The sequence below is a fragment of the Helianthus annuus genome, chromosome 16 (assembly GCF_002127325.2).
Source record: "Helianthus annuus cultivar XRQ/B chromosome 16, HanXRQr2.0-SUNRISE, whole genome shotgun sequence".
NCBI lineage: Eukaryota > Viridiplantae > Streptophyta > Magnoliopsida > Asterales > Asteraceae > Helianthus > Helianthus annuus.
In genome coordinates this window covers 193,715,213-193,737,125 of record NC_035448.2, presented here as the reverse complement: position 1 = coordinate 193,737,125, position 21,913 = coordinate 193,715,213, and the positions used below count along the sequence as shown (strand labels likewise).

Genomic DNA, 21,913 nt, shown 5'->3' with positions numbered 1-21,913 from the left:
TTGGTGGCTCTTTGTTGGATCGTTGCACCTCCAATAGGGACATACCCTAGGTGGTAATTTGGGGGTGTGACAGTTTGGTATCAGAGCCACTGGTTATAGAGAACTCGGTTTTAAAAAAAAAACGTTTTCATAAAACCAGACTATAACCGAATTGATCCAAACGATGACCATGACACTCAGCTTCAGACTGCAAGGTTCGTTCCTCGTTAGCTTATGCTTTATATGCCTAGTAAAAGAAACTATATTTATAGCATGCACGATACGACATGGTAGGCATCATGACACATTGATAATGTAACGTAACACATACATCTAGTAAATCCTAATCTTGTTGGTAGTGCTTGTTTTGTGTTGATTGGGGTGGGAGAAACTTCAAACATAAGTTAAGAAGCATCGAGAGGAGCATGCAAACCGCCTTATTATCATGGGTGCACACATAATAATAACGCGTGGTGCATGCAAATCCCAATGAGGCTTAACGAGTGTAAGAAGGGTTCTTCCCTGTTTGTGTATGAACATGGTAGTTAATCGTTCTTAACGTGATAAACCTGAACACTTTCCTCGTTTTCGACCCCTAAATTAGTTCATTTCCATATATAGAAACATGAGTGGACGAGGAAACGGACGTAGCAACTATTGATTGAAACCTTGTGTGCTTACTCTTTCGGTCATTTTTTTTCCTTTCGGCGTTAATACCCTCTTTTGGAACGTTGTGAGTGTGCATTCTTTCGTTTAACTTGCGTTACGTCATCAACTCGACAGGCATGTCTACACCGTCCGCATCTTCCGACCAATCCCGGGCGCCAGGGAAGGCACCCGCTGATACTCACTCACCCCCGCGTCAGATGGAGACGCGTGCTGCTTATAGGAAGAGACTCGCACAGGGCGGGGAGTCGTCCTCCCGACCTACGCATGCACTACCAGTTAACTCCCTCAGCGCTCAGGCCGAGTCGGCTGTGAGTAAGGCCCTCCGAGATTATAACCAGATTCTAATAGAACAAAACCAAGTCTTAATGGAGCAAAATCAGAAATTACTAAGAAAGGTTGATACCCAAGGAGGGCGATTGGAAGCTCAAGAGAAGCAGATACAAGAACTTACTAGGAGGACTACTGACTTGAAGGCAGAAGCCCTAAAAGGGCGTGAGGTACAAGGTCTGATACTGAGAGACGCTCGAGTGGATCATGAAAGGCTTAACTCGCATGCCGAAAGGATAGGTATGATGGATTGGAGGGTCCATCAGTTGGAGGAAGCCCGCTTCGCACCTGAACCCGAGCCAGCCCCAGTCCCGGCACCTCCCGAACCAGAGGCGGAAGGGTCTGATGAAGAGCCCGAAGAGGAGGAGGAAGAGCCGGAAGAGGAGGAAGAAGAGCCAGAGGAGGTCTCGGATAATGACGGAGACGATGATGATGGTAGTGACCTCGGGGATGGTGACGTGGACGACTGACTCGTCTTTCAATCGTTTATCTAGTTATTTTTTTTCTTTCAGTTGTTTTCGTATAAACAATCATGGTGATTAAAACTTTTGCGAATATTCGATGTAGTGACTTATATGGTTTAATTTGAATGGATTTCTTATTTTATCGTTTAAGGGATATTTCTTGTACTGAGTCGTCACCTTACCTCTTTTTACCCTTGCACCACAAGAGTCACATCTTTGACTCTACGACAGTTACCTTAATTATGGTAAACCTCTCGCTGGCCTTTGTACTATTCGGTGCCTATGGGTTGATGCAATGCCTCTATTGGTTGATGCGACACTCTTGTAAGTTTTGACATGGTCGTTGACATGGACTTGGTTATCTAGGTATCAAGCGGAAAATTCTCTGCAAACAGAAAATCGTGCGTCCCCTCTCCCCAGTGGGGAATCCTTATCAGTTTAAGATCATCGTAGTGGTGCCGTTGTTGGCATTGTCACCGTCATGAAAGCCCGGAAGTGTCTACGGAAGGGCTACCCTGCCATACTAGCTCTTGTCACCGATTTGCCACTTTAAGAAAGGAAGATCGAGTGTCTTCCACTTATCCATGAATTTTCTGACATGCCTTCTGAAGAGTGAGCTGGTTTACTTCCACATCGTTAGGCGGAATTTCAGATTGACCTTATGCAATTTCAGATTCCTTATGGGAGACAGAAATCCCTTAGGTTTGCTAGATACTATCACAGCTTCATCATAGGATTTTCGGGGGTTTCGCAACTTCAACCTCCTTAGCATAGCGGGGAGCTGTGAATTCCTGAGAAATAAAATCGGAGAACGTCCTTACTGCTTTTGAAACCCAACCCTACAACACGCGAAGCATCGCTTCTATCCGAGGGTACCGATGATCCAGCGATATACCATGATGGTGTTACGGAGAGGAACTGCACGACCTACAACCTCCGGTGGAAACCGTGGTCATTGGATTTAAGTGGGAGGCATTACTTGGACGGTACCGAAGGCACCAATTAGACCGATCACAAGGGCCTTCAGTGCACCCTTGTTTCAATAGAGCTAACCATGTGAAGGCATCGCTAGAATGGAACTTCCGAACGAACACGGGATTAGGAGAACTATACCCACGCATCCCTGTAGACGAACCTTATCACTTTCACTTGTCAGCGCCGCTAGAAGTGAAGCAGTCACAGTTACACGCGTATGTCGTTTTGCAACACTAACCTTTACCCACCAAACTCTGATTTGGACAAACGATACACTCGCGCGACCGCAATGTAACGAACCTCCCTGTTGTGCCATGCCGCCATGCACCACTACTGGAAATTATTTCTAGACAACAAATTTGCTGGCCAAATCCTTCGGATATTTAATGGACCCCAGTTTCGCTCGATTCTTTGTACGAACCTCATTAATTCCCTGTTTCTTTGATTGGCAACTGATATAACAAAACGCTAGCAACCATACCATGATTTCCACCGATAACAAGATTAGCCCCCAGGCGTTGTAAAGTATCTATAGATCGAGTCGTCGGAACTCACTTCAAGCCATTGTTTTAGATCAATTTTCGGGACGAAAATTCTTTCAAGTAGGGGATGATGTGACACCCCGCGAAAACGCTTAACAAAACTAGCTTCCTCAGTGACCGTTTGCTAAATTTCGGGACGAAATTTCCTTCAAGTTGGGGATGATGTGACAACCCGAACTTCTAAGGTTAGTTTCGCAAATTTTGATTCCTCGTTATTCCTCCTCTCACTTTCGCAACGACTAGTTATTTAACGTAAACGCGTCGGATTAAGTTCGAGTGTGTTAGTGGGCCATATTACAATTGGGCCGGTCATGTGTATAGTCCATGTTATGTGTATATTTATCATACACATTGGGCCGGTCCTCACTATAATGTATTTATCAATTACATAGTTAACATACTACAATTAGTCAAGCCCACAATATAAGCCCGATAGGTTGAAGTCCGCTAAGCATGATAGATTGTTAAACCTTGTGGGTATAATAGCAAATCTCTAGTTAATCCTATTTAGATAACCGGCCCAACTCTTGTATTGTCTATTTAGTTTGAGTAATAAGCCCAACATCCTTGTTGATTAGTTAACCGACCCAACTTCCTTATTAATTAGCTAACCAGCCCAACACCCCATATGTATTGTAATCTAAGCCCAACACCCCATACGTATTGTAATCTAAATCAAATACGATCAGTTTAAAACATAACAACCTACCTATTCCTTGGTTACGCACGGCAGTAGAAACAACCCCTCCCCTCTCGTGAGATATTATCCTACCATCAGAAATCTCGGTTAGTAAATAACATCCCGACTTCTTTGTGCGTATGTTGATTATTGGTTTGCTATGTGTTCATTGGACTGTATAATTGTGATTTAATACATATACAAATCGGTTTGCTATGATGAATGAAACATGATTGTGTTCGGTGATGTAGATTCATAAGAATTGAACGTGAAATCTGATTCGAATAATCTGGTCCACGTGATGATAAGTTGAGTCTTAGTTAATGTCTGTTAGTATATGATTATATGATGAGCATGGTGAGCCGAATAGCATGGTAATTGGATGATGGGGTTATTTATGGGGATAATGATTGGGTTCGGGTGTTGTATGAAATCGTTATATTGTGTTTCGATTTAGGCATGTTAATTAATATTATTATAGTAAGGAGTAAATGTTAATGGGTGATCTATGGGGCTGTTAATATAGATGCACAGAGAAAATCGTCTAGTGGACTGCATGTTAAATTAGTTATAAGCCATTAAATGCGATGATTAGCAGTAACATTATAGGGGGGCCATGAATGATGATGTTGATCTAATTAAATGAATAATGTAAAAGGGTTGTGAACTGGGAATTAAGCAGTGGACTAAATGAACAATCTGTATCGATTTGGGTTATATTGTTTTGCTTGGGCCTCACATGTAAATGTTTGAAGCTGGGCCGCGAATTGGGATAAATCGCACAGCCCAAGCGAACCAAGGTTATGGGCTGCATCTGTTTTAGCATCGGCTGAACAGGAGTGTACTCGGATCCCGGGGCCCAGTTACATATGCTTGGATTCTTGGTCAGTTGGACCGTTTGTACAATTGGGCCACGATACTCTCATTGAGCATCTTGGGCCGCGAGGCCTGCTGGGTTGTGCCCTTTCGCCGGGCCTCGATCCAAAGGGGCTGCACTTTTATAAATGAACCGCATGCTGTTTGGGCCTTAGGTTTAGTGGGCCGTACATGATTGATGAACTTGTATGCGACATATTTAACAATATCAGTACTTGTATTCTTGTGCATTGTCCGATGAATCCATGTGGCATGCTACGTGTTGTACTTATATGCAAACTGATTGCTATGTGTAACTATCATAGGGTTTGGTTGATCATTTTTGTTAAACGGGTAAATTGTTCTACCGAGCAAACCAAAGGTGAGTTCATTGCTCTTTTCTCAAGCATGGATCCCAGTGAAGGGATAACGGGTAACGTTCCGATGAGGAATGCATGGGTAATGGGATGTTGGTTATTGTACTCAGTTTTCTATCATTGTAAGACCACTACATCTACCGGCACGTTGCTTGTAGGGCAACGGGGGTTATTAGTTGATAGCGCTATTAGGTTTGACACCCTCACGACGTTCGAGGAGAACGGGCGTGAACTAATTACCTTAAAACATGACCAATGCTTTGATAGAGGCATTGGGGTTGGCAATCACATATCATCTGGCCATTCGGTAATCGAGTAATAACAACATCGAAACATCAAACATCTTAATAACAAACAACCTATTGACTTGTAAACTGTTTTGCTCACCTGATTGGTAACACAACTTGGTAAACAAACACAAACCTTGAACTCACCAGCGTAGTCTGACACACTTGTTTACATGCTTGTAGGTAACTATTGAAGGAACTTGGGAGCTTGCCGTCTGATGCTGCTGAAGTGGTTGTGGTCATAATAAACAGTTATTTTGATTTGGTTTTGATACATTTACACACTTATACATTTATGCTTCCGCTCAGTACTTTGGTTTTGGTTTAACTTTTCAAACGATACATTTATTTCAATTGGGTATTTCAATACATTATAACTCGTGTTTGATATGATTGGTGGCTCTTTGTTGGATCGTTGCACCTCCAATAGGGACATACCCTAGGTGGTAATTTGGGGGTGTGACAAATCTAGGTCAAATATAATACGTTTTCGTTTAAAGAAACCATTTTTACGTGCATATTTTTATGTGCGTTTCAGTATAAATTTAAGTTGTTCGACGTTTCGACGTAAACTTTTTTGGGAAATGATTCAGGTCAAATATAATATGTTTATGTGTTTATTTTATGTATGTTTCGTAAAGTTTATTTAGAACCGAGTGGAGTCAAATTATGATTTCTTTTTTTTCCCTTTTATTCGAAAACTCTAATTAATCCCTTTCAGGGCTGTCTCCGAAAATAACCAAAAAAAAAAAAAATTGGCCCTGTGCGAGATAAAAATTTTGGACCCTATTCGTAAATTTTCATGTATTATAAACTCATCAATTATTTAATCACTAAAATTTATGTGAAAGTAATTTAAATAGTTATTTTTAGCTAAGCATAATTAGTAATTTAATAATTAAAAGAAAAGATATAGTTGACAAAATTAGACATTAAATGTCATATACATCTAAAAAACTAAAAAATGAAGCTAAAATAGAGAATTTGGAGACGCCAGGATTAATACCAGCATCTCCTTGTTGTCTAAGCAAGGCAATAACCACCCCACTAAGAGCTTGTTTGTGTCATCTTTCGATTCAGTATATATATATATAGTGGAGGATTCAAATGAGAAGAATTTTTTTGTAAGAAGAAAAAAGAAGAAGTTTCAACCAATAAGAATGCTTCATTTTACTTCATTTAATATTTGTATTTAATTTTAATATAAGAGTATATTGGTAAACTTACATAAATCATTAATGTATATTCTTCCTCTTTAAGGCCATGTGTAGTCATCCCACTACACATAACCTAATAACAAGCTAAATTAAATTTGTAACTCCTTTTCAAAATATATTCTTTTTCCAAATGAAAAAAAACAACTTAATTTAAAGTGTAGAATAAATTACTAGTTGTGTAGGATAAATTACGAGTTGTGTAGGATATATTTCGAGGTGTGTGGGATAAATTTCGACTGTGTACGATAAAATCTATAATGTGTTGGGTATATGTACGAAAATTTTGATACGTGTAGGTTTTGTAGATTTTATGTAGGATAATTAATGATTAGTTGACTAATTAATTAAAGAGAGAAAATTAATGATACGAGTTATAAATGAAATAGCATTTTACTAATATGTCCTTTCTTCTTTTTCTTCTCACATTAAATTTCTTCTCAAATGAACCTTCCCCTATGTATGTATGTATGAAAAAAGTTATAGCTGTTTGAAAATTAAGGGTAATGAGTTAAAGTGAGAAAGAATTGAAATATCATTTTCTATTTGTTTCTTCAATTGTTTTAATCTCATATTTACGAAAATGTCACCGCCTAATTTTCAGCTATTGATCTTAGAAGATTAATGGCTGACTGAACTTTTCTCCTATACTTCGTACACAATTTTTGTCTTGTACAAGATCTCCTCTCTATATATTTAACTAGTTTTTGCCCTGCCCGCGTTGCGGGGCATAAACCGAATATTTCTCTCATAACATGTATGTCTGTATAGAGGGCAAAAGCGTAATTATATTTTGAGCTGGAGGCGAAATCTTGGGGGGGGGGATCATAATTTTATTTTGAACTATGGCAAAAACATAATTTTTAGCTGAGGGCAGAATCGTAATTTTAAGGTAGAGGGAAAACCAACATTTTATTTTGAACTGGGGGCAAAACCGTAATTTTAAACGAAGATCGAAACCGTAATTTTAAACTGAGAACAAAATTAAAAATGAGTTTTTGAACCGAGAGCAAAAGCGTAATTTTAAGCTAGGGGCAAAATTATAATTTTATTTTGAGTTGGGGACAGAAACGTATTTTTAAACGAAGGACGAAAGCGTAATTTTAAACTGGGAATAAAATTAAATTAAAAAAAAAGTTGGTCCAATAGGGGAGTGCCAGGCTGCCTGGCATTATTCCCCCCATCTTCTAAATGTATATGTTGCCTAGGGCTGTAAACGAGCCGAGTCGAGCCGAGCTAGACCTAGCTCGAGCTCGGCTCGAACTCGATTCGAGCTGGCTCGGCTCGAGCTCGAATTTCAAATCGAGCTGAGATTTGAGGCTCGAGCTCGGCTTGATTAGAATTCGAGCTAGCTCGGCTCGATCTAGCTCGAACTAACAAAAAACCGCAAATTTTACTACTTAAAAAGCCCTTAAAAATGAATTTCTTCATAGACTGAGGGCTATAATCGCCTTTTAATTTAACCATATAGGTAAATATGCAAGTATAAATACTTAATTTACTTTGTAGATTGTCTTTACCTTCTTTTATAGGGGAGATACTCACTTAGTTTTTGTTTTCTAAGCGACGTGGGACAAAAAAAATGAAGGATGTAAACCTTATCGAGCCAGCTCACGAGCCGAGCCAGACCAAGCTCGAGCTCAGCTCGTTTACAAACCGAGCCGAGCCGAGCTGGCTCGTTTATAACCGAGCCAATTTCGAGCCGAGCTTTCTTCGAGCTTTTATCGAGCGAGTTTCGAGCGAGCTGCGAGCCACGAGTTTTTTGAACACCCCTAATGTTGCCTGACACTATTCCCCCATCTTCTAAATGTATATGTAGGATAATACTTTCCTTCCAAAAATTTTGATTTTGTTTTTTTATTTTTAATTTTAATTGTTTCCCTTATGTATACGACCGTTTATTATTATATTCATAACCTCATCTTCATGTATACGACCGTTTATTATTATATTCATAACCTCATCCATATATAACCCTCGACTGATAAAGTCATTTATAAAAAAAAAAATTATTATTCAAAGTCAACAGTAATTAAAAAGTGTATTAATAGCAAATATATTAAAATCATCAGTTTGTGATAAATTCATAGACGAAATATTTCTAAAATTTGATAACCAAATTTAGATCATTGTTTAGAATGTAAATTAAGATGGTCAAATTACGAATAAAATAACAAACTTCATGTATAAATAAGTGTATTGAGATTTATAAATTGTAATTGGACTTTCATTTTTTATTATTGTATCATTGTATGTAATAAAAAATTTCAACTATTGTAAGCTTTTGTACAATTTTCGTAACAATAAAGCTCAAGGATAAAATATCATCTACAAAGATCAAAGCATAATACACCAAGAATTTGATTGGGGATTAGAAAGAAAATTAATTAAGCCTTAATAAAAAGATAACAAGTTCATTCTCTAAATAATTATTAGTTAAATCCTTAATTGAAGTAAAAAGCTAATAATCACTTGGAAGAACTTTGAATTTCAAAAATGGAAAAGTCTAGTTAATTCTTTCCACGTGTGGAATGTAATGATGTTGGGAGACAAAGGGTTTGCACCGATGATCTCTTCCATGGCTTGGTGAAGAACGATAAAACTAGTCACGCAAGGTGTCTCGTGGAAAAGGTAATCACTACCTTGGACTAGTGAAGGAGTTTGTAGTGGTGATCTCTTCCATCTAAGAAAAAGTTTTAAGTGGAAAAACTCTTGATTGAAGAATCGGAGAAAGAACACATAGTGGTGGCTTAGTTAACGCCACTTTTGTCTTTCTTAACCTTAACTTTTTACATTCATTGTTGGGTTTCAAATAAGTTTATTTCAAGCAAAACTAGTGGTATTTTGTGTAAACGGAGGGAACTCACATCTATGTTTTACCAAGTTCCTCATTTTGACCATATATATTAAAATATTCAAAGTTGGTGTGACCAACGAACATGCATTCCTTCTTCCTACATCACGAGCAACCAAAAATTTTGAAAGCCAAACTATGTCAAACATTTAAAATGTTTATGTCAGAATTAAAAAATATATGAAAAGCCAGTTCCTCATTTTAACCATATATATTGAAATATTCAAAGTAAAAAAAAATTTGAAAGCCAAACTATGTCAAACCTTTAAAAATGTTTATGTCAGAATTAAATTAAAAAATATATGAAAAGCCAAACTATGTCAAGTTGACATACAATTTGGATTATTTTAGGACAGAAGTATATGATTTAATGCAACTGACAATTAACTAGTATATGTTTGTTAAATACTTCTCCACTTGCAAGCTCTTCAATTATAAATAATAGTGTGGAGTTCTCGCTTTTGCTTCAAACAATCAAAACAATGGCTCACCCAAAACAATTTGAACACCTCAAACTACAATTAGAAGCTATAAAATCAGCTACCAACAACTTCGCTGATTGCATCGGGAGAGGAGGATTCGGGAAAGTATATAAGGGAAAGATTGTCAGTTTTTATGGGCAATCCACGGTTGCTTTGAAGCGTTTAGATCGCAGATTCAGGCAAGGAGATCCCGAATTTTGGAAAGAGATCATGATGCTCTCTATTTACAAACATGAAAATATTGTCTCTCTCTTAGGGTTTTGTGATGATCATGGCGAGAAGATCCTCGTGTATGAGTATGTACCTAACAAAAGCCTTGATTATTACCTCAACAGTAATGATCTAAGATGGGTAAGACGCCTTAAGATATGCATTGGGGCGGCTCGAGGATTGGCGTACCTTCACGGTGCATCTGAAACCCAACAAAGAGTATTTCATCGTGATATCAAAAGTTCAAATATTTTATTAGATGAAAATTGGAACGCCAAGATATCAGATTTTGGTCTCTCCAAGTTTGGTCCTACCAATCAGGAATACACATTTCTTTTCTCGAACCCTGTAGGTACACCTGGGTATTGTGATCCGCTTTACGCAGAGACCGGGTATTTAACAAAAGAGTCAGACGTTTACTCTTTTGGCGTTGTGTTGTTTGAAGTATTGTGTGGAAGGTTGAGCTTCCAAAACAAAAATGGATCTTTAGTAGCATTGGCGCGACAATCCTACGAACAGAAGACGATAAACGAAATTGTCTATGGTAATATAAAGGACGAAATAAATCCTGATTCCTTGCAGGCGTTTGCCAAATTAGCTTACCAATGTCTAAATAGAGAGCGTGAGGATCGTCCGCTAATGAGCGACATTGTGAGGGAACTTGAAACTGCACTTGAATATCAAGTAAGCCTCTTTAATTTTTGTGTCATGTATGTTGTCCATCTCTTTCAGCAAAATATTATTGAGTTAATCATAACCAAATTAGAGGTTTAAGGTATTTTTATATACTAAAAGGTATTCTTTTTTTGGCATTTATGTGTGTGTCCGATCTTATATTGTTTGTTATGTAACTTTCAAATCAAATGTTTTGCTTCAGGAGCCAATTGCAAAGAGTTGTTTATCGCCAGAGCCTAGCGAGACCGAGGTGTTGGAATTGGACCACGGAGGGTTGCTTGTTGTTACAATCCATGAAGGAAGCGATATTAAAGTTAAAGCAAAACATCCGTACATCGACCTGCATATCGGACTTGACTTTAGAAAAACCGAGGTTTGTGTTAATTGTGTACTTTGTATTTCAAATTAAGAGACTAAATTATAATTTGTGGATTGTAGACCATGAACAACCATCAACATCACGTATGGGAAGAAACGTTTAAGTTTACAGTAGAGAATCCTGCTAAAGCAACATTGCATTTGGAACTTTGTTGTTCCTCATTCAGAGAATCACTTGTACGATGATTTCATTAACTCTTCACTTATAAAATATTTATTATTTATGGTTTTCAATCATTAGTTAACCAAGGTTTTCAACATTTTCCTAGAGATTAGAATACCAGGGTTCATCTTCAGTGGATATAAGTGTTGCAGATGTGGTAAAACAAAAACATATAGACAACGTGTACGACATTGCAAAAGGTCGAATTCGGGTGGAGTTGCGATGGGAACCTTCAACAATGGCGATGAAGAAAACACCAAAATTTATACAATTGATGACTTCACTTTACAATATAAGTGCTAATTGATTTCATTTTGAACCTTGTTCTTGTCATAACTTAAAAAGAATAATTATGTACGTTTTTCAATTACATGTCAATTGTATATGTGTTTATGAACTTTGTTCTTGTCATAACTTAAAAAGAATAATTATAATACCATATAACACTATGTAACACTATATAATATTATATAACAAATATAACACTATACATCTATCATAGACATGCTATCAGACAAACTATAGTGTTATATTTGTTATATAGAGTTATATAGTGTTACATAGTGTTATCACTACAAGAAATTTGGTGCTTTACCAACACAAAGTATGTGTGGGAAAAAGCATATAGTGTGTTGATAGTTGTCTTTACCTACACATAAATTAAGTGTAATGATGTGTAGACTCGTGAATGTGGATATAGGCCATTACCTACACATAAGTTATGTGTAGGTATATAGCAAGCTATACCTACACATATATGTGTGGCTAAAAGACATTTATATGTGTGGTTAAAAGTACAACAATTTGTTTAGAAGGCATTTGACGTGGCAGGTGACGTGGCATCTGACGTGGCAGGTGATGTGGCATCCGACATGGCAAGTGACATGGCATCCGACGTGGCGGATGACGTGGCATGAATATATGTGTAGGTAAAAGTAATCTTATATGTAGGTAAAAGTAATATTATGTGTAGGTAAATATTGAACATGTGTTGGTATTGATCTTAATATGTGTTGAAACAAATGTAAACTAAAAGGCAGTAAAATCATACGTAATGTCACAAACATCACCATTGATTAATACCTGAAACAAAGTGCCAATTTGATTAATACATGAAACAAATGTAAACTACAAGGCAGTAAAATCATAAATAATCAAAAGGCTTGTCAACTTAACAAGAGAATCAAGAGTTGGATCTTGACCATTGTCAACCGGCAAGCACACCTGCACCAGCCATAGCTCGGAGGATGTTAGCACCTCCACCCTTGAATAATGATTTGACACCCTCCTTTTTCACGATTTGGTTGAACACGTCAAATGTGTTCTTGTACTTGACAGCTTCCCCAGATGTCATCATCATTCTTCTTCGCACTGTGTCAATCGGGTACGAGGCTAGACCAGCTCCGTTTGTGATCAACCAACCGAGCGCAAAGCTAGCAAAGAAGTTATCCTGCAGTAAAATTGACAAGAAACGGCTCCCAAATCAGGTTATGTATGTATACACACACACACACACACACACATATATATATATATATATATATATATATATATATATATATATATATATATATATATATATAACAAAACTAACCTGCAGTTGATGTAGAAACCTCTAACCAGACACACAAAATGAAAATGAAAATGTTGATGTAGACAAATTAAAACTCAGTTACTCAGATGCCTAGTTTACCCTTTTACGTTCATGACTAATTCATCCAGTTGCTTCTTCAGCTTCATAACCACCTAAACCTGGAAAAATTAAAAAAAAAATGACAATTGGCATCATTTGATCATGAGCATGATAATAATCAAAATGAGATCAGGTTATATATAAATTAGAAAAAACATGAGTTGCAGACTTTCAATTGTCTTTAGGCTCAACCAAACAACATTATTATTGTCTTTTTCAAGTTTTTATAAGCTTGTGTGGAAGAAACAATAAGACCTGAACTTCAGGTAGATCAGCTCTCATGAATGGATTAACTTTATTTCTTCTGTGATGAACAATTTAAAATAAAAATCTTTGCTCCAACAAAAACTAAAGCTCATGAAACAAATATGTTTTAGAAAATTACTTACCATCTTTTAGGGTATTGCCGACTTTTGTCTGGCTTCAACACCTCAGCCCTTGAACCAGCGATTAAACTAACATGGCAGACATAAGTGACAAAATTGAAAAGTCAAACCACCTTGATACGTGCAGGTCCATTTCAGTAAATCTGCTAACAAAATATGCAATTAATAATAAGCAAACAACACAAACGTTATAATAGTGATAACAACCAAACTATCGGTCTCATCTAATGGTGATAGCTAGTAATCCTGGAGAAAGAGAAATCCAAACGACAACCTACCAAGGGCGTTAACAGCCAATCAACTCTCTTTAGTTGAACCCCTCTAGTTTAGTTTCAACCACCGGTAAAATAACTTGGTAAAGCTACAAGAGGATGAGCTTTTTCAATGAAAAACTCAGAATATTTATCTTATATTAAACTATTTATGTATTTTACAAAACCTAAATCACTAATGTTAAGAGTGTTACACATTAACCAATCATTTATAACAGATATAATCTAAATAATCTGAAACATAATTTATACATTAGCTTCACAAATAAGAGATCTATGTTGTCAAAAGCGCAAAAAGAGCGCGCCTAAGCGTCCGGGCGCAGCGAGGCGCACTAGCGCCTGGTGGTAGCCTAGGCGCAAAAATGGGCTTTTTTGGAAAAATGGTTCTGAGGCGCAAAAAGCGCGCGCCTAGGCGCAAAAAACGTGGTTGAGGCACGAAATCGGCGCAGGAAAAAAAGGTAAAACAAAGCAAATGACTGGCTCACGCGGGCCCGGGTTTCCAGAGCTCGCGCGTGCACGCACAAGTTCAACCAAATTCAAGATACATGATCTTAAATGGCATGTATAATAGTTTATCTTTTTAATTTTTTATATGTGGAATCTTATTTATTTTCAAAGCATAACATATTTTTTATATTTTTTCTCTATGTGCGCTTTTGTTAAAAAAGCCCACGCTTTTTTTGCGCCTTGCGCATAGGCTCCGGGCGAGGCCGATGCGCCTCGCCTGCGCCTTGCGTCTTTGACAACATAGTAAGAGATTACAAAACATAAATTCAACAGATTATAAAACAAAGTTTATAAAATATAGTTTGACTTTCTTAATATATGGGCACATCTAAACTATATAGAAACTAATATGATGGGGTGGTCTTTCTTGGCATATTACAATTGCCATTGTTGGTAATGTTTTGACTGTTTCAACTTTCAACTTCGATTTGAAAAAAGATATTAATATTATACATTAACAGTATACTAACAAGTACCACATAGCAATGTTATGAGCTTTTAGAAGCCCAATCATACTCATCATCTAAAGATTCAGGATACAAGACTTCACTGCAGATTCATAAAACCATGAACTAACCTAACTGATTAGGGCATCTACGAATTCCAAAAATTGGGGTTTCTGCAAAGAACACAAACAAAGAAAAGGAATGGAAAAAAATTGGACCATTGACTCAAATTAGTCCATCAACAGATTAATTACGTGAAGATGTATGTAACCATATTTGTAAGTAAACAGATTCAGCTGACAACACAACAAAGAACGGGTATATCGGAACCTCACCGGAACTCCTTGAGTGTTGCCGGAACCCAAGGTATAGCCGAAATCCGAATAGACACCAGTGTTAACACCATATCTAGCCAGAAAGGGGCCATATGCCACCAATCTAAACAAAACCGAGGCATGCAAATATGACAATTTCTGCGGACTTACCTGTGTGGCCGGAACTCGCCTGAACCCTAACCATCTTCGTTGGAAAATTCGATTCACCAACCCTAGACATCGATACCGCACCCCAGATCTCCTACCATGCTTTTGTAACCATCGCCACTGATCTCTGTATCCTGGAACATATAAATCAAGTTTAAAAATCGTCGGTGTTCTCTGTGGAGAGATGAAATCTAACAAAACCACCCTAGGTCTGGTCGGAATCTAAAAAGACACCGGTGGGAATATATATTTAGGGGATGGTGGTGATCAGAATCGATGAACTGGAAGATGAAAGAATTCATTGTGAGAGAGAGAGAAAGACGAAGAACAATGAGAGAGAGAGAACTAAGAGTACAGTTTCTTTCCCCATGTGTGAAAAAATTGAAAATTAGAAACTTGTGTGAAGGGAGAATGATAGACGTCTGATTGTGATTTGAATGGACGGTGGATGAGATGTTTGGGATTGGTATCCGTGTGCTGTGTTTTCTGGCTGAGTTATGTTGATGGGAGTTGCACCAAAAGCTTTATGTATAGATGTGGAGTTTTTTCCCATAATGGTGTTGGTGGAGAAACTATTTAAAAAAAAACAATTGAACTCATTTTCAGAATATTATTCGTGCTTTTTTTTTCTTCCACACAACCTATTGGTTTTGTTGCATTATTTTTTTGTCAAGTTACGACATTACAGGTATCCACATACATATTAGTGGGATGGTTAACACATCGACTTGATAAAAAAATATTAATTAATTGTATCATTGTAAAAAAATAAATAAAGAAAAACATTTTTATTTATCTTAAACTGTAAATTTTATTTATCTTATTTTAATAGAGGGAATAAATGTCGTGTAACTCAGACATTAAAACTTGATTTAAAAAAAGTTAACAACAAAATGAGTGACTAAAAAATCTGAACTTTATTTATAAAAAAAATAGGCTTTTTTAAGATTCTTAAAGAAAATAAGTTAGATGAGAGACATAATACCATGATTAAATTAATAGTTATTCAAAGAATTTAAATTATCCAATGAGGTTAGGAGTGATGAACAAATAAATCTTTAAAAACACTATTTTGGTAAATACTTATGCAACAACACCATTTTGGTAAATATTTTATCCACCAACACCATTATGGGAAAAAACTCTATAGATGTGCATAATGAGTTTAAGTTTGTACATTATGCATTAAATGAATTTTAAGGGAAGTGACAAATGACCTAAGTTGCCCTTCTAATATGTAGATTATATATTGTATAAATATATAAAAGTTTGAAAAATATATAATTATAATTAATATAAATTAATAAATCAAATAGGAGCAAGTCGGAGCCTAACTTGAAAAATTACCAACAAACCAAGTTTGAGCTTTAGATGGAGCTTGGAGCCCTCATAAGTTATTTTATATGTATCCCATATTTATACATATTGTACATTTCTAAATATGTGTAGATATTTGTTTTGCCACATCACCTTATAAAAAAGATTTAAATATGTATTTTATATGCATTCAATATCTTCACATATTGTACATTTCTAAATATGTGTAGATATCTGTTTTGCCACGTCATCAAAAAATATATATTTACATATTTTATATATATCTAATATCTACACATATTGTACATTTAAACATGTGTAGGCATTTAATTTGCCATGTCATTTAAAAAAACAAATTAACTTAGTTTATCGACATATTTTTTTTTTAAAAAAAAATTATGTGTTGGCAAACATAATCATTTACCTACACATATATTAGTTTTTTACATATGTGTAGATAATTTACCTACACATGAAGAAAATTTGCCACATGTGTAGGTAATTTAATATTTAATCGATTGTCAATTTTGGGGGGAAATTTTCCCACCAACACCAAGTGTGGCTAAAATCCATTACCAACACATATTAAGTGTTAAACATTATGAAAATATATTATCAACCATTACCCACACATATACAAACATGTGTAGGTAAATACCCACACATTTACATGTGTAGGTAAATTATGTGTGGGTAAACACCCTAATTTCTTGTAGTGTATATGGTATTATATGGTGTTACATATTGTTATATGGTGTTTATATGATGTTATATAGTATTATATATAGTGTTATAATACACTTCTCACAGTTTGAGCACTTTTTACAGGATCCTCTACATATATATATATATATGTATATATTATATAGTATTATCTATAGTGTTATAATACACTTCTCACAGTTTGAGCACTTTTTACAGGATCCTCTACCTATATATACGCTATAACCACAACCGTCAGATCATCTCATTTAAACCCCCTGCTTAACTATTAAATTAATCAAATTTATATATATATATATATATATATATATATATATATATATATATATATGAAACCGCCAAGGTTAAAATCGTCCATTACGAAATCAAAAACCCCTGATAATCAGCAAACAAAAACTCACAATCGATCTATTCTTATTCAAAATCGTATTCGAAAATCCAACAAGTAATCAAAAATCGATCTGTTCTTATTTACCAACTCCTTCTGCGATTTCATTATCTGCTGATTTTGGAAGTTCAGAACTGAAACAAATAGATAGACCGTCTATCGAAGAAGATGATGTATAACAGCTATACGTAAATCAATTATTTGATTTACTCAATCATGCATATAATTTTTATTATTCCACATAAATTAACAGCCTCCAACTATCTTGCTTGGTCCCAACAGATTACCCTTTGTTGGGATTGAACCCTACAGAGGAACAGATGATGTAAAGCCAAAACTGGTTCAGAACAGTGGATTCTACATAAGCAGTGTTTTACATTAGACTTTCCCCTTGAAAGTGATTCTAACAACTGATGTCTTCTATCAACTGTTCTACTACAACAACTGTTACTTACAACAACGGATGTCCATTCAAAGACCATTGAAGACTAAGTACTGATGTTCAATCTACTGCTTTGACTCAAGTGTTGCTGAAGACCAAAACACTGCTAGGGCTAAAGCAGTAGTATGAAGAAACAGTAGTTTAACCTGTCTTTGTATTATGTATTGTAATCAGCTGTTTGACAACAGTGCTTGTACTAGATCAATGGTTGTAGTTTGTTAGGTTGTTAAGTGTCGCTTTCATGGTGACGTCAGCTTAGATGCTCCAGTGGTTTGATGTACACTATAAATAGAACAGTTTGCTCTGTTCTATTCAAGGAGTTTTCTCCTTTAATTCTATCATCTTGCACAATCAACCATGGAGCTCGAGCTGAGGGGGAGTTTTAGTATGTAAGCATGCATATAATCTTTTGATTATAATCTTTCGACACTAATGAGATTCACATGTTTATGAAAACTATTGTTCCTTTGATTATGTTTACCAAGTTTGTTTTATTTCCGCTACATTTGATCTTTGTTTTAGATTCATTCATTGTTTAATTATTACAAACAAACACAATCATGAGAACCTCATATCCTAACAATTGGTATCAGAGCCAGGACAGTCAAATTCGATCTAACAATCAATTTGACATAACAATTCAGCTCAAAATTTATTGATACTAAGGTTTGTCGTATTTGTTGAAAAACGAAAGTGAAGGATAATCACGTCTAAAGTTGGTTATTTGAAAAACTTTTGTAAAATAACCAAGATGTCATTTATCACATAGGATTCACATAACGCTGATAATCTGATATAAACTACCGATGATTTTAAAGTTGGTAAAATTTAATAATCTCGGATTGGATATAATCGTTCATAGATCTATGAGTGTTTGTGATGAAAACTATGATTGGTTCCATGATTGACTGCTGCTAAGGGTTTATCTCACGTCATTAAAGACCTATGTTCAGAAAAAAGGCATTTATGCTTTTGGTAACATATGGGAGATGAACAAAACCTTAGGAACAAAATCTTATATGTGAACAACAATTTTGAAGACTTCTAAAAGGTTGAAAACAAAATTATGATTAAAATTAAGATGAAAATCAGTAGTCTTAAAATTTGCATCAGATATAACCACGGATCAACTCAAAACAGTGATAGTGAAATATCAGTGTTGTAAAGAGCTTGATATTAGCCCAAATATCTTATAAGAAAAAGGGTGAAATCATTCAAAGGTTATATGTTTGATGTTTAGAAAACCAGATCATGAGTAATGCGAAATTTGGCATAAGCATTAGCAAAAATGTCCAAATCTCTCAAAACATTGCTAAAAATGATTTTGGATTGAGTATTCTTTCCTTGAAAATCTTCCAGAAATAGTTTCAATACTTTTCTATGGAAAGGGTAAAAAAGGAATGAAGATAAATTACAAAAACTCAAAAGTGTGTTTATCTCAAAACTTTTGAAATCAAAAGAAAAGAGTATAAATCTAAAACACTTAAGAGTTCACAGATGGGTCCTACAAAAGAAAAAATCAAAAATAAACATACATCCTTGGTCAAACATTTGTCATTCATCAACCATGTACAGTCACTGTATCAGGGAGTTCAGGTATCAAAAGTATCAACAGGTTGATTATTAATAAAAAGGATTAGGCCGAATTGTCAGAAATTCTTCACATGGTAATAAGGTTCAGGAAGAACTTTCAAAAACCATTGTGAGCAGGCTTTCCACTGTCACAATCATTTAACAAGGTAATGGTATCAAACAGTGGTTATGGAATTTATTTCAAACCACTGACCATCCTCCAAAAGTTAAGAATGAAGTGATTCTGATCAAATTAAAATTTACAGTATGCACCTGATCCAATTGATGTTGTTTTCAGGAAATTTTTACTTATTTTTTTTTAAATTTCCTTAATAAAACAGAATATGTTGTTCTTCATTTTTCTTAAAGAATGATATATTTTGCATTTTTACTTATTTTAGATGGTAAAAATCCAAATACCTGTCAGGATGTAAAACCCTTCTTGTTTTTGCCTAGGGTTATATATTCTTTGATAATGGTCAAGAAGAGTTGGTGTTAAGGGTATGGATCATCTCGTTCATAAACTCAAGTCTAAATCAGTAATAAAGGTGGATTGTTGACAAACTTCAAATGTTTGACTGCACATGTTTTACTCTAAATTCCCAAAAGACTAAAACACAAAATGTGTGGCCAAAGTAAAATATGATAATCATCTGGGATACTGAGTCACTATAAAAATCTATAGAATGTTTAAAACATGAAGTAGATATGTGATAAAACCTTGAATGCAAAAACCTGCAAATTCTCTGCATTAAAATCCCTATAAATCATGCTGCTATGATTAATTCTGATAAACTTGCATTTAAAATGTGTTTGTCAAGTTTTTGGTTCTGCAGGTAACTTACAATCACTATCAACAGATGCTGGATATGATATTGTGGTTTCACTAGTCAAAATCATTTCCTTCATCAGAGCAGCAGATGTACAAAACAACTGTTAAAGCTCATCCACTGATACACAAACAGTGTTTGATCAAAGTTGTTTGCTAAATTGTTGGGATTGAACCCTACCAAAGGAACAGATAATTAAAGCCAAAACTGGATCAGAGCAGTGGATCCAGAATAAGCAGATGTTATGTATACAAGTCTCTCCCTTGAAAGTGGTTTCAACATTTGCTGACCTCCTATCTACTGATCGTACAAACTGCTGACCTACAAACTGCTGTTCAAATAAAAGACTGATGGAAGACTAAAGCTCTGCTGTTCAATCTACTGCCTTGAGTCAAGCTCTGGTGATCATGACGAGTACTGCTGGGTTCACATCAGTGGAAGGATGCAGCAATAGTTTAGATGTCTTTATGAAATGAAATGTAATATCAGTAGTTAGCATAGCAGAGGTTGTATAGATCAGAGGTTAGAGTTTGTTAGGAGGTTAGATGTCACTTTCATGGTGACGTTAGCTTAGATGCTTCAGTAGTTTGCTCATGCCTATAAATAGAACAATGCTCTGTACTGTTCTATTAGCTCTTTCACTATCTTCTTCCTGCACGAACAAATACTGTGAGCTCAGGCTGAGGGGGAGTTTGTTGCATACTTGCAAATTGTAATCGTTGTTAAAATTAAATTCAATCATTCGGTTCAATGTTAAACTTATATGTTAAAAGCAATTCTCCTGTTTGATTGTGAAAAGTTTGCTTCCATTTTAATTCCGCTGTACAACTCATTCATCTTCATCTTAATTCAAACGTAAAACACAACCAAAACCAAACTCAGATCCTAACAATTGGTATCAGAGCTTGGACAGTCAAATTCGATCTAACAATCAATTTGACATAATAGTTTAGCTCAAAATTCATTGATACTAAGGTTGATTGTATTCGTTGAAAAACAGAGTAACGAGTAATCATGTTCAAATTTGCTATTCAAAGCTCGGAAAAACAACCAAGATGTCATAAGACACACAGACTTCACATAACATGTGACGTCATGCATAAATCACCTATAGCTCTCAGATATGAAAATATGTCTGATAACTATGGTATAGTTATGTTATTTCACAAAATTGATGTCAATTGTTGTTATGAAGTTTGCGATGTTTTTATCATTACTGCTGCTAAAGTGTTTGCCTCGTGTCAACAAAAATCCATGTTCGGATGAAAACATGAGTGTTTTTGTTAACATAAAAAGAGGGAAATTAAAACTTTAGCTATGTAGATCTTATGTATTGAAAAACAGGTTGAGAATCCTCTAAAAAGAAAAAAATCAACTATCCAGATCATGAGTAATTTGAAATTTGGCATCAACATGCCCAGAAATGTCCAAATCTCTCAAAACATTGCTGAAAAATGATTTTGGATTTGAATATTCTTTCCTCGGAACCTTCCAGTAAGTATTTCAAAACTTACATATGGAAAGTATAAAAAGGAAAAGAAGAAAAAGCACAATAACTCAAAGGTGTATTTATCTCAAGACTTTTAATGTCAAAAGAGAAGAGTATAAATGTAAAACACTTTAGAGTCCAAAATTGGGTGAGCAATGGTCATCAAGCAACTGTGTGCATTCATTGATTCAGGGAAGTTCAGGTAACAAAAGTATCACCAGTGATTGAACTTAAAA

At 35.5% G+C, this 21,913-nt stretch overlaps 1 protein-coding gene and 1 long non-coding RNA gene across 7 annotated transcripts; one reads left to right on the top strand and one right to left on the bottom strand.

Annotated features, from left to right (window-relative positions):
• Positions 1-9,704: 9,704 nt before the first annotated feature.
• On the top strand, positions 9,705-11,544 carry LOC110930540 (probable receptor-like protein kinase At5g38990). Its single transcript, XM_022173855.2, has 4 exons — positions 9,705-10,598; positions 10,792-10,962; positions 11,028-11,144; positions 11,237-11,544. Exons 1-4 carry the CDS (start codon positions 9,705-9,707, stop codon positions 11,435-11,437), a joined length of 1,383 nt encoding a protein of 460 aa, XP_022029547.1. The 3' UTR covers positions 11,438-11,544.
• Positions 11,545-12,175: 631 nt separating this feature from the next.
• LOC110930541 lies at positions 12,176-15,390 on the bottom strand. Of its 6 annotated transcripts, none has more exons than XR_002587903.2 (5): positions 14,770-15,390; positions 14,566-14,607; positions 13,213-13,570; positions 12,725-12,882; positions 12,176-12,580 (listed from the first exon to the last, which is right to left on the bottom strand). It is a non-coding gene; the product is annotated as an uncharacterized LOC110930541 (long non-coding RNA). The 6 variants fall into 6 exon arrangements; XR_002587902.2 differs by having other exon boundaries at positions 13,213-13,352; positions 13,488-13,570; positions 14,566-15,386; XR_002587904.2 differs by lacking the exon at positions 14,566-14,607 and having other exon boundaries at positions 14,770-15,389.
• Positions 15,391-21,913: the final 6,523 nt, after the last annotated feature.

Bases quoted from the DNA above. Each gene is read 5' to 3' on its own strand.
- LOC110930540 (XM_022173855.2), top strand. From the start codon at position 9,705: ATGGCTCACCCAAAACAATTTGAACACCTCAAACTACAATTAGAAGCT. The intron at 10,963-11,027 runs GTTTGTGTTAAT...TGTGGATTGTAG, and splicing joins TTGACTTTAGAAAAACCGAG to ACCATGAACAACCATCAACA. The intron at 11,145-11,236 runs GTACGATGATTT...ACATTTTCCTAG, and splicing joins CCTCATTCAGAGAATCACTT to AGATTAGAATACCAGGGTTC.